Genomic DNA, 12723 nt, shown 5'->3' on the forward strand with positions numbered 1-12723 from the left:
GACCCCCCCCCCCACTGGACCACCAGGTAATTTAACATTTTGGGGGGGTTCGGGAGGGTGGGGGAGGTTAAGGAATTGGTTTTAAAGGGTCGGGGTGGGTTTAGGGGTTGTTTTGGTGTGCCGATTTTCCCGCCCTCCCCCAAATAATTCCTGTGCCCTATTTAACGATACAATACAAATGCCCCAGACGATAAATCGGGGCATTTGTATTGTATCGTGCACTCTAACGATTTAGGACGATTTAAAAATTATCTGACGATAATTTTAATCATTCAAAAACGATTCACATCCCTAGTGAGCATCACTTGCCACTGAGCCACTAAGTTCATCCACACGTCTATTTTTAAAGCCTTCCTAAAATTCTCTATTCAAAAGCAGATTTTACAGGACTAGTAGTACTGCCTTTTCCTATCTGGTTGGTTGCACTTATATTTTCTAAAGAGCTCTTGGGTTCCCTAATGATTAGACTCGCCTACAGAAAATGCACAGCCTCTTGCTTCTCCTGTCCTAATCCCACTTTTGCTATCAGTCACAATTTACTCATTGTCTCTATGCCACATTCATTCAGCCACACTACACACTGACAGACTGGCACTCAACACACACTTTTGACACAGATGCAACTCCATCACCACACATACATTTCTCATCCAATCGACAAGAAGTTCCATACAGATGTAATAGAGCTTACTTTCTGGGATGCATGCACATTCATGCATTTTTATTTATTTATTTATTTATTTATTTATTTATTTAACATGTTTTGTATACCATGTATTCGGTTTTGCCATCATAACGGTTTACAGGAAAAAAATATTAGTATAGTAACATTAGGATTTAAACATAGAATTTTCTAGATCATGTTGGGTAACATTAGGGAAGGTAATAGTGGGTAAGTTTATATAGAAAAAGTTCTTAGATGCCTATTGTAGATTTCGTGGTTGTGTTGATTTTTCATGGGTTGATAGGGTAGTGTCTCTGTTTTCATGGAGTTGTCTGGTTGGAAGTCTGTTGGTGTTGGTGGTTAAGATCATCTGAGAAGGCTCTGGAAAAAAGCCAGGATTTTAGGTCTTTTTTGAATGTTTTGGTGTCAAATTGAGTTCTTAGATAGTGGGGTAAAGAGTTCCATAGAGATGGGCTGGCGATGGATATAGCTCTCTCTTGGGTTGATACTAGATGCGTGAATTTTGCATGAGGAATTTTAAGGAGGCCTTTATTCATTGAGCGAAGATTTCTTTTTGGAGCATGTGGTTCAGTGTGTTCATTTAGCCAGTAGTTATGTTGCCCTGTGATTATTTTCTTGAGAATTGATAAAACTTTGTATTCTATTCTGAATTTAATTGGGAGCCAGTGCAAGGATATGAGAGTAGGAGTAATATGTTCTTGTTTCTTGGTTCCTGAAAGAATCCTGGCAACAGCGTTCTGCAGTATTTGTAGTGGACGGATGGGGGTAGAAGGTAAGCCAAGGAGTAGGGCGTTGCAATAGTCTAGATTTGTAAAAAGTAGTGGTTGCAGGACTGTTCTAAAATCATTTTGTGTGAGGAAGGGTTTGAGACGTCTGAGAGTCAGTAATTTGTGATTTCTTTGATTTTATTTGCTATATGAGTTTTGAAGGATAATTCTTTGTCAATTGTAATTCCAAGGTTTCTAGCATGGTCAACAGGAGATATTATTGTTTCTGGGTTTTCAGTTTTGAGTGGGTGATTCATTGATTTTTTTTGTAAAGGATGATTAATTCAGTTTTCTCAATGTTGATTATGAGTTTAAGGTTGGAGAGACATTGCTTGATTTTTGTAATAGGAGGTTATTTTCATGTAGATTTCTTCGAGTGTATTTTGAATTGGGACTAATATTTGAATGTCGTCAGCGTAAAGGAAATGGGTCAAACCCAGGCGATCCAGAGTATGACATATTGGTAGGAGATAGATGTTAAAAAGTGTTGCTGACAGAGCAGAACCTTGTGGGACTCCTGTATTTAGGTTCACTTTATTTGGTAGGTTGCTGTTGAATAATACTTGAAAACTTCTATGAGATAAATAGGATGTGAACCATTTTAGAACAGTACCTGATATTCCTATTTCAAAAAGTCTGTCAAGTAAAATGGAATGGTTGACTGTGTCAAAGGCGGCTGACAAATCCAGGAGAATTAAGATGTAACTTAGTCCTTTGTCAAATCCACGAAGAATTGTGTCATTAAGTGAAAGGAGTAATGCTTCCGTGCTTAAGTTTTTTCTGAAACCAAATTGTGCGGGGTAAAGCATGTCATTTGTTTCTAAGTGATCTGATAGTTGGGTGTGGACGATTTTTTCTATGATTTTTGCAATGAAAGGTAGATTAGATATAGGTCTGTAGTTCTGGATGTTTTCTGGATCTAAGTTGTTCTTTTTTATTTCATCATCATCGTTGACTTATATCATGCTTTTCCAGCACAACAGTTCTAAGCGTGGTGCAACAGACTTTACGATTTGCAAGAAGTACCCAGTACAACTGATAACAGCATTACAGCAAGTGTAGAATTATATTTGAGGGTATAACTATATATTTAACAATAGAAAGGGCACAAAAGATAGAGGTAATCTACAAATTCTGTGCATGATAAGGTACATTTGAACAGGAGAGTTAGGTTGGAGGGGGAGTGCATAATATTACAAGGTAAGGGACTAAAAAGGAGAGGAATGGTACATATAGACTTCCTTTTGGGGGGGGGGGGGGAGTACTTTTAGCCATCATTCTAGTGAAATTTAGAATAAGAAGAGCTATAATTTGAAAATTATTTAAGCGTTAATTTATTTATAGGAGGAAATCTTACTTGCTGGGAAAGCCCATTGTTATAGTGACCATCATGCTCTCCAGGAAAATGTGGAAATGAAATGGCCTTGGCTCAGCAAGCCGTTGAAATAAATAGCACTCGAGACAAGATAAACACACACGGTACATTGATACTACTGTCTCCACCACTGCTCTTTTTATGTTCCCTTTTTTCCTTATGTAGTCACAGTACTGTCCCTCTTTCCATGCCATCACCGTGGCTGGTATCAAGCGGCTGGGGGATCCTATGTGGTAGGGCTTGATGTTTGGCGAGCGAGGTAATAAGCAGAGCCTTCAGGAGAAGTAACAGGTGACTAGCAGCAAAGATCCCTCCCATGGCCTTTGTCAAATCAGGCAGAGGTAACTGTACTCCATCTATCTGTGGAAAATTTCAAGGGAAAAAATTAAGCCGATACTGATATACGAGGGGGGAGGGAAGGAACACAATGAATATTTCTAGCCTTCAACATCTAATATTCTGAGCCTGAGAAAGTGAAGGCAATGATTACGTAAGCTTGCTAGGAAAACTATGTGCAGCAAAGTCTTATCAGCAAAGAGCAGAAATTTGGTTAAAGTCCAGGGCTTAAGCAAGCAGCTAGAAATGCACTAAGGAAAAGGGTAAAACAATAAAAAGTTACTATGCGGGGTATACACCTTTGCACATCAAAGAGACCTTAAAAAAATAAAAAAAACAAAAACAAAAAGACTACAAAAATGAACTCCATGAAAAAAAAAAAACATTTAAAAGTAATCTGTTATCTGCAGTTTCCACAGTTACTTGCTTTTATTTTATATTAAATCCACAATTAGAGCATATAAAATACCATCCCATCTGTAAACCCCAGGGCTTAAACATGATTATCTTTATTTTTCATCAGCAAACCAGGAAATGTAAGTGACAAACCTCAAATGAACAGAGTATATATACATTTTTTTATCTTGTACTTTCATAACTGAACAGCATTTTTCATGAACAAACACACCATTCATAGACACACAATGTATGCTATAATTGCGAAGTTTGTTTATTCGATTACAGCACAAAGGATACCGAAAGCAAACCATTCAGCTTAAGTCCTCACACTCTGGCCACAGGTGAAGTCCTCAGGTCTGCCCTCCCATCTGGGAAGTTGTCCTCTATGATCTGGTCTGCTTTCTGTTGCACGTGGAGTCAGAGGACTGGCAGTTGCTCAAAATGTCTCTCCTTTTTATGCTGATTTTTAGGCACTGGCCCAGGATACCCTTCTCTTCATTGGTCTGTCGCACACCCCCAACCCCCTCCCCAGTTTGGCCACCGGATGTCACTGTCCCTGTCTAGAACACACAATCCAGGCCCTCCCACTTGGAGGGTCTGGATTGGATGCCTGAGCACTATTTAGCCCAGCCATTTTAAGACACACTGGGGTCAGTTTGAGGAAGCAGTTGAACAGTAAAGACAGCTAATTTTTACACTCTGGTGAGGCCTCCCAGCTTCATTCAAATGGAGTGGCATTTAGAAGTGACAGCTCATCGTGCACTCCCTGCCAGAGGGTCCTTCTCATACTAACGTATAGAGAGATAGACTTTTAAGCCTGATACCCTTTTGGGGCAAAAGTGCTATCTACAGCAGACCAAAGACCTGTGAACCTACTTTCAGCCCGAGGTGAACAAGCACCAGTGATGGATCCTGCTGCAAGAGACAGTGAAGACAGAAGAGGTATCCAGTAGAGATGTGAATCGTGTGATCGATCGTCTTAACGATCGATTTCGGCTGGGGGGGGAGGGAATCGGATCGTGGCGGTTTTGTTTTTTTAAATATCGTGTAAATCGTAAATCGGGGGAGGGCGGGAAAACCGGCACACTAAAACATCCCTAAAACCCACCCCGACTCTTTAAAATAAATCCCCCACCTTCCCGAACCCCCCCAAAATGTCTTAAATTACCTGGGGTCCAGTGGGGGGGTCCCGTTGTGATCTTCCACTCTCGGGCCACAAGTGCGTTGATAGAAAATGGCGCCGGCGCTACCTTTGCCCTGTGGGCAAAGGTAGCGCCGGCGCCATTTTGGTTCCTGTCCCCGACGTCATGAGCGTAGAAGATCGCTCCCGGACCCCCGCTGGACGCCCAGGGACTTTTGGCCAGCTTGGGGGGGGCCTCCTGACCCCCACAAGACTTGCCAAAAGTCCAGCGGGGGTCCGGGAACGACCTCCTGCACTCGAATCGTGTTGCCGGCCATATGGCCATATCGCAAAATGGCGCCAGCCGTACGGCAACACGATTCGAGTGCAGGAGGTCATTCCCGGACCCCCGCTGGACTTTTGGCAAGTCTTGTGGGGGTCAGGAGGCCCCCCCAAGCTGGCCAAAAGTCCCTGGGGGTCCAGCGGGGGTCCGGGAACGACCTCCTGCACTCGAATCGTGTTGCCGTACGGCTGGCGCCATTTTGCAAAATGGCGCCGGCCATATGGCCTTGGTAAAGTGTGATGGTGGCCCCCAATGCACGGGCCACCACCACCTTAAAGGGCCCTGCAGCCAAAGCCTACATTGGCATGAAAAGTTAAAAAATGTCACCAGGGTTCTAACGTGATCCCCTCCCCACCCCAGGGCAGCCAACTGAGGCAGCACCACCAAAAAAGTAAAAAAAAAAAAATAGATTTAATGTTTCACATGACAAGAAACCCCCCTCCCCAGCCCAACTCTGCCCACATAGATTAAAGAACTCCCAAGAGGTAACCCCACCCTCAGCCCCCCCCCATCTATTAAACATCTGGGGGGCAGCAGGCTGGCTGGTGATTTGCTGCCTTTCAACTGTGCTGAATCTCACCCAGCAGAGAACAGCACTGGGTTTCCTGATCCCCTCAGGGTGAAGGGAACAGAAGAGGTGGGGGAGTGAGCCTGCAACAGACAGACCAAAGTGAGATTTATTTATTTATTTAAGGCTTTTATATACCGACTTTCTTGATACAGATCAAATCAACTCTGTTTACATCAAACTAAGCAGAACTATAACCAGCAATTCAACAAGAGACGTTTAGAAGGAGCATAAAAGTTACATTATAACAAGGTTGCCTTAACAGGGAGAAGGAAAAAAAGAGGGGGAGAACGAAAGATAAATAATTATATACAATAAATTACTATATACAATGGAGTATGGGAAGGAGGCAGAGGCCAAACCTCATGATAAATTGTGAGCAAGCTTAGCATTTTGAGTATTTACATAAGTGATATGATGATTCTAAATCAGGCTGTAGAACTAGTATCTGGGAAGGCTCGGCAGAATAGCCATGTCTTTAGTTTCTTTTTGAAAGTTAGTAGACAGGTTTCCTGCCTGAGGTCCGGAGGCATGGCGTTCCAGATGGAAGGTCCTGTGATAGAGAATGTCCTGTCTCTGATGTTTGAGTGGTGAACTATTTTGATTGGGGGAACATGTAAGGATCTCTTGTAGGCATCTCTTAAGGGTCTGGTCGTCGAGTGCAATTTAAGAGGGTGTGAAAGATCTAATGGAGTTTGATGGTGAATGTTTTTATGGATAATTGTCAGTGATTTATGAAGGATCCTGAAATTTACTGGGAGCCAGTGAAGATCTTTTAAGATGGGGGAGATATGCGCTCTGCGATTAGTATTTGTTAAAATTCTCGCTGCTGCATTTTGGAGCAACTGGAGAGATTTTATAGTAGAAGTCGGTAGACCTTGCAGGATGGAATTGCAGTAGTCTATCTTGGAGAAAAGAATGGCTTGAAGGACAGATCTGAAATCGTAATGGAATAGAAGCGGTTTGAGTTTTTTGAGTACTTGTAGCTTGTAGAAGCACTCCCTTGTTGTTTGTCTTATAAATTGCTTTAAGTTCACGTGACTATCTAGTATAACTTCAAGATCTCGGGCATGGGATATTTGTATATTAGAATGCAGTTGGTTATGAAAGTGACTGCCTTCAGGGGTGATTAGCAGTAGTTCAGTCTTGGAAGTGTTGAGCACCAAGTTAATGCTTGAGAGGTGGTGGTTGATCGTTTGTAGATGAGAGTTCCATAATTTGAGTGTAGAGTCCAGTGATTGGGATATGGGGATTAAAATTTGTACATCGTCGGCATATATATAGAACTTAAGATTTAGATTTGAGAGGACATGGCAGAGAGGGAGTATATAGATATTAAACAGGGTGGGTGATAAGGAGGAGCCCTGAGGAACTCCGAATGGGGAATTGGTATGAGAGGATTCCTTGTTATTGATTTTAACCTTATACCCTCTATTGGTAAGGAAGGAGTCGAACCATTTGAGAGCTGATCCTGCAATCCCTATATCTGATAGCCGGTTTAATAGGGTATTGTGATTTACAGTATCGAAAGCTGCGGAGATGTCAAGGAGGGCTAGAAGGAATGATTGACCTTTGTCGAAACCGATGTAAATTTGATCAAGGAGTGAGATGAGGAGGGTTTCAGTATTGTGTTCTTTACGGAAACCGTATTGTGATGGGTGTAGAATATTATGGTCCTCCAGGTAGTCTGAAAGCTGCTTATTTACAATTTTCTCCATGATCTTGGCTATGAATGAGAGATTTGAGATGGGGCGGTAGTTGTTGAGGTCAGCCGGATCCAGATTCGGTTTTTTGAGAATGGGTTTAAGTGTGGCTGATTTGAGAATGTCTGGGAATATTCCTTGTGAGAGGGAACAGTTGATAATCTCAGCTAGATATTTGGAGATGTATTCTGGTATTAGAATCAGGAATTTGGAGGGGATTAGGTCCAGCGGGTGGGTTGAAGGTTTCATTCTTTTTATCAGATTTTCCACCTCTATAGTGTGGGTTGGGTCAAAGGATTCCAATCTTATGTCTGTGTTCGGTCGGTAGTGGGTATCTGGAGGCAGTGAGTTTGGGTTGGTTGGTAGTTTAGCTAGGGTGTTTGAGATTTTATTCTGAAAGAATAATGCCAGATCATTAGCTTTCGATTGGGCTGTATCGTCAGGAATGATAGGGGGGGCAGTTTTGGTGAGTTCTGATACGTAAGAGAAAAGAGCATTCGCATCGAATATCATATCGTGGATACGGTGGGCATAGAAATCTCTTTTTGTTTGAAGTATAGTCGTTCTGTAATGGTGGAGGGCGGCTTTATATATGGATAGAGAATGGGGGTTGGGGTTCTTCCTCCATTCCTTTTCTTTCTGTCTAAGGTTTTGCTTCAGGGAACGGAGTTCCTTAGAGAACCATGGCTGATTATTTTTTTGAAAAGGGTCTATGGTTTTTTTAGACAGTGGACATAGATTATTGGCTATCCTTTCAGTAATAGTTTGCCAAGAGGTGATAGCAGAATTGGGGTTAGATAGGTCCAGGTTAGGAAGTTCTTTGATAAGAGAATTGCCGAGGTCTTCTGATGGACATGGTTTCCTGTAGTGTAGAGTGGTCACCTGACGGGGAGCAGAAAATCCTGTCAATGACTTAATGGTGGAGGTGATCATGAAATGGTCTGACCATGGAACCAGGAGGCATAGAGGGGGTGAAAGTGGAAAGAGGTTGGAATTTGTGAAGATAAGGTCAAGAGTATGACCTGCTTTATGTGTGGGTTGGTTGATGTGTTGTTTGAAACCCATGTCTGAAAGTGCTGATAGGAAGGCTTCGCAGTTAGGAGATCGAGGATTGGCATCGATATGAAAATTGAAATCTCCAAGGATTATGGCTGGTGAATCTAGTTTTACGTATTTTGCTATGATTTCCACCATAGGAGAGACATCTTGATCTAAAAGTCCGGGTGGAGCGTAAGTGAGTAGGATTTGGAGAGATTTAGATTTGAAAAGGCCTATCTCCAGTTTGGGAAGAGATTAGGAGCATCCGAGTGGAGATCATTGAAGGGAGGGAAGAGAGGCTGGGAAATGAGAGGGGGATCGGCTGGGGAGTGTAAGGCTTGTGTATGAAGGGGGGGGGAACAAGGGTGGGGAGCAGTGTATGTGAAAGAGAAGGGATTGATGCTATGTACAAGTGCATGACATATTGGGTGGGATGTTAGAGAGGGAATGTAGGGAGGAGGAGCAGAAGCAGGACCAGAGCATGGTAGGGACGCCTTCCTCCTCTTCTCCCTACCTACTGCAATTCAAATCCTCCCTCCCTTAATCTTGGATTCTAGTCCCCAGATCCTAGAACCTCCCTTTCTTCTTTCCTACCTCTCTCTTCTCCTCAGATCCTGGAACCTACTCCCCAACCTTTCCTATTCCCTTCTCCCCTTCCTCAATCCAAGAACCACCCTCTCTCTCTCCTTTCTCTTCCACATCCCAGATTTCTAATCTTCCCCATCTCCCTTCCTCCCCAACCCTAGCCCTCTTTCTTTCTCACACTCCTCCCCCTTTCTCCTCACCCCATGCCTGATCCTCCTTGCCTCTTCCCATCCCTGAGGTCTCTTTCCTGTACAGATACTTGAGGTCACTTTTCTTCATCATCAATAAAATAAATTGTACTAATTATACTAATAAATATACTGTAAAAGCTAATGCATTTATGTAATGTAATATAAAAGATGGAAATGTTTGCCAATTTGTTTCAGAATATTTTTATTTTTGCCACAGAATCTACCCCTAAGCTGCCACAGGAAGCTAATGGACTGTGCCTTAGACCTTCTGTTCCCTGTTGTCCAACCTCAGAGCGGGGAGAGGGGGTAACAGAGGCCGACAGTGCCAAGGAAGCATCAAAACCCTAAATGGTGGCAGTTCATACCATTCTCCTATCAACACCTCTCTCCCAGTTCCACTCCTAAAGATCGGCTCCCCCTTCCTCCCCATTTACCAAAAGTCTGCTCTTTTTATATTGTTATTTTATCACAGGAGACTTGCGGGTTTATGTAGGGGCTTGCAAAGCTGAGGAGGAAAGGAGGCAGAGCCCGGAAGTGAAGACACACAGTACAGGTTTTTTTGCAGCTCCTACTGATTTATGCATAGAAAACACAATCTGTGCATAAATTAGGTTTTCGACACATAAATCCCTAGTAGAGGATCCCTGCAGGACTAACCCCATGGATTAACATTAGTCACATGAACTTTATCCCATCTCTGACCAGGATTGTTAACAAACATGGTTTAAGTCCGTACACGTCTCTGCATTGGCAGGCGGTAACTGTCTTCATTAGCATGCAATTTCCATGCAAAGGCACCAAGCCAGAGTTTCACAAACCGTGGATCAAGACCCTAAATGGGATCACAAAACCTTCAGCTGGGGTCAAAGGTACCTCTAATGGCAGAGTTTTTCAGGTACACACACATCAAACCAAAAATAAGGACTCTGGTCTATCAATTTTTTCAATATTATTGTGGAACCAAGCACAGTTTTTAACTATGTTTGTAGGACCTCTGTTCTACGTGAGTCTGTAACAAGTACAGCCCATAGGTAGTTTACAGGTCCAAAATTACTTTCTTATTTCAAAAACACTCTTTGTTGGAGTTTTTAGAAACATCCACTTTTTTCATTTTTTTAAACTTTTTCATAAAACTATTCCAAGACCCCACTTTGTAGTATTGTGGCACACCATGCCATAACTATAACAGAGGCAACAGCTCTCGTATCAAAAGATTGCTCATTCACACAGCACCATTCATTAGGGCATAGTACTTATCTGAAGTGAATTTTTCTGATGCTCATCGCGTCTTAAAATCGCGATTTTAAGACGCGATGAGCATCAGAAAAATTCACTTCAGATAAGTACTATGCCCTAATGAATGGTGCTGTGTGAATGAGCAATCTTTTGATACGAGAGCTGTTGCCTCTGTTATAGTTATGGCATGGTGTGCCACAATACTACAAAGTGGGGTCTTGGAATAGTTTTATGAAAAAGTTTAAAAAAATGAAAAAAGTGGATGTTTCTAAAAACTCCAACAAAGAGTGTTTTTGAAATAAGAAAGTAATTTTGGACCTGTAAACTACCTATGGGCTGTACTTGTTACAGACTCACGTAGAACAGAGGTCCTACAAACATAGTTAAAAACTGTGCTTGGTTCCACAATAATATTGAAAAAATTGATAGACCAGAGTCCTTATTTTTGGTTTAATGTGTGTGTACATATATATGATTCTGGAATAAGAATTCATTGGGGCGTAGTTGTTGTGAGAGTTTTTCAGTTGCCAGCAACAGCATTAGTATTGGAAGTCAGTGTGGGACCTGTGAGCCCAGCAGGTATTCACAGGCCTTGCTGTGGCCCTGTTCTTCCATGATGTTTTGTGTTAACAGGAAGTTAGGAACAAGGAGAGATCAAGGCCACTGCAGGGCCCATGAGTTTGCACCAGCCCCCTGGTAGTAATGCTGCTGCCTCTTACAGATCTCCGTTAGGATAGGGACCAGCCATGAAGGGAGATGAGGGCTGAGCATGCATGGGTCAGTAGAGAATACCATGGTTCTTCTCTCCTCACCCAAACCTGAACCTACCCAAGACAATAATGTTGCCTTCTTGGTGGCCTAACTGCTCTTCCCTATCAGTTGTCATCCACATTTGACTCAGGGACAAAAGGAAAATGTTGCTGGTGGCCCTGGCCAGGGAGATGTTTGGTGAAGGGTCTCTTTGAAAGGATGGATGAAATGCAGGAGAAATTTGAAGGTTGGATAAGGTGTAGAGGGATTGGCTTTGGAGGTTGAGAAAAGAAGGAATAACAGAAGATCAATTGGGAGATGTAAGAGAAGGTAGGAGTGAGAGGGGTTCTTCAGGGTGAATGTGAAAGAAGGGCTGGAGGAGAGACTAGGAGGTGCAAAAGATGATGTAATGAAAGTGAGGAGGGAATGGGGGATAGGGTGAGAGTGAGGGGATGACAGAGGATCATTTGGAGTTTATAAGAAGAGCTTGGAGTTGAGAAAAGACCAACTGATGGGATGCAAAAAAGGGCTGGGGGGAGTGAGAGAAAAGGTATTGGCTGGGGAGGTGAGAGAGGGGGTTACTGGAGGGGAGGAGATTTAAGAGAGGAGGCCCTCTGGATTGCAGGGAGGGTGATAAGGAGTGCTTGTTGGAGGGGGACCGCACCTCTGCTAATTTGTTTTGGTTGTCTTCTGGGGTCATGTGAATTTTTAAATGGTAAAATGGGGTAACATTGGCTAAAGGTTTTGGAAGCTCTGCACTAAACAATACACTCAATTTTATGTATACTTTTTTTTTTAGCAAAATTTGCTGCATCAGGAATGAAGTATGCAGACAAACATTTGGCACATAATTGTAGGCAAAACCAGGGCCGGTCTTAAGGAGCAGCAAACTTAGTTGTGTGTTGTGGCTATGATGCCAACAAGGGCTCTGAACTTGGTGGTTGGTGAAACAGATAAGTATGGAAAAATAAATGTGGGAGCTTGCTGGGCAGACTGGATGGGCCGATTGGTCTTTTTCTGCCGTCATTTCTATGTTTCTATATGCCTTATCTACCATTACACTTTGGTCTATTTAGTCTACAATTCCAATCTTCATTGATATGTACACAGTACACATTAACCCACATTGGTTAGTTTTGGGCTGTTATCAATCGATGATGCAACGCACTACCGCTTACATGAATGACTGTGTGTGATGTGTTTCCAGTCGGTAATGGCTATTCATGGTTTTTTTTGCAGTTGTGGTTTTTCTCTTTTCTGGAATGTGTAATACAGTAGTTGTATTAAAATTGACTGAAAATAGGCTTTGTAATTGGCTTTAAATGAGCCCAACATGAGTGTGTTGGGCAGAATGTACATGTCTGGTGCTGAGAAAAGGAAATTGAAAAAAACAGAAGAAACATCAGATATCTGAACAGGCAAAAAAGCTTATGAAACCCAAACCCAAATCACTGCAGGGCAGGAAAGAGTGGCAAGCAATCTGCGAGGATCATGCCCATGGCGACAAAGGGTTAAGGGTGCACAGAGTTGATGAGAAATTAGATGTAAACATCAATGTTAAGGATGATGCCATAATGCCAGTTAATGTTGATGCAGCATTACATGATAGTGAAAAAGTGTTGTAAGC

At 42.5% G+C, this 12723-nt stretch overlaps 1 protein-coding gene across 2 annotated transcripts in view; it reads right to left on the bottom strand.

Moving 5' to 3' along the window:
- Window positions 1-758: 758 nt before the first annotated feature.
- LOC115092153 (mucin-7-like) overlaps window positions 759-12723 on the bottom strand; it is a 35931-nt gene continuing 23966 nt past the window's right edge. Inside the window, exons 1-2 of one of the 2 annotated variants that reach the window (XR_003856921.1) lie at window positions 3891-3981; window positions 759-3187 (exon numbers count right to left, since the gene is read on the bottom strand). Coding sequence is in view for 1 of the 2 variants with exons in the window: in XM_029602763.1 (XP_029458623.1) it covers window positions 2993-3187 (195 nt within the window). In the remaining variant the exon portion in view is untranslated. Of the gene's footprint in view, window positions 3188-3890; window positions 3982-12723 lie in introns of those variants that run through there. The other variant, XM_029602763.1, reaches the window with a different exon arrangement.

This window comes from Rhinatrema bivittatum, chromosome 5 (genome assembly GCF_901001135.1).
Source record: "Rhinatrema bivittatum chromosome 5, aRhiBiv1.1, whole genome shotgun sequence".
Taxonomy (NCBI): Eukaryota; Metazoa; Chordata; class Amphibia; order Gymnophiona; family Rhinatrematidae; genus Rhinatrema; species Rhinatrema bivittatum.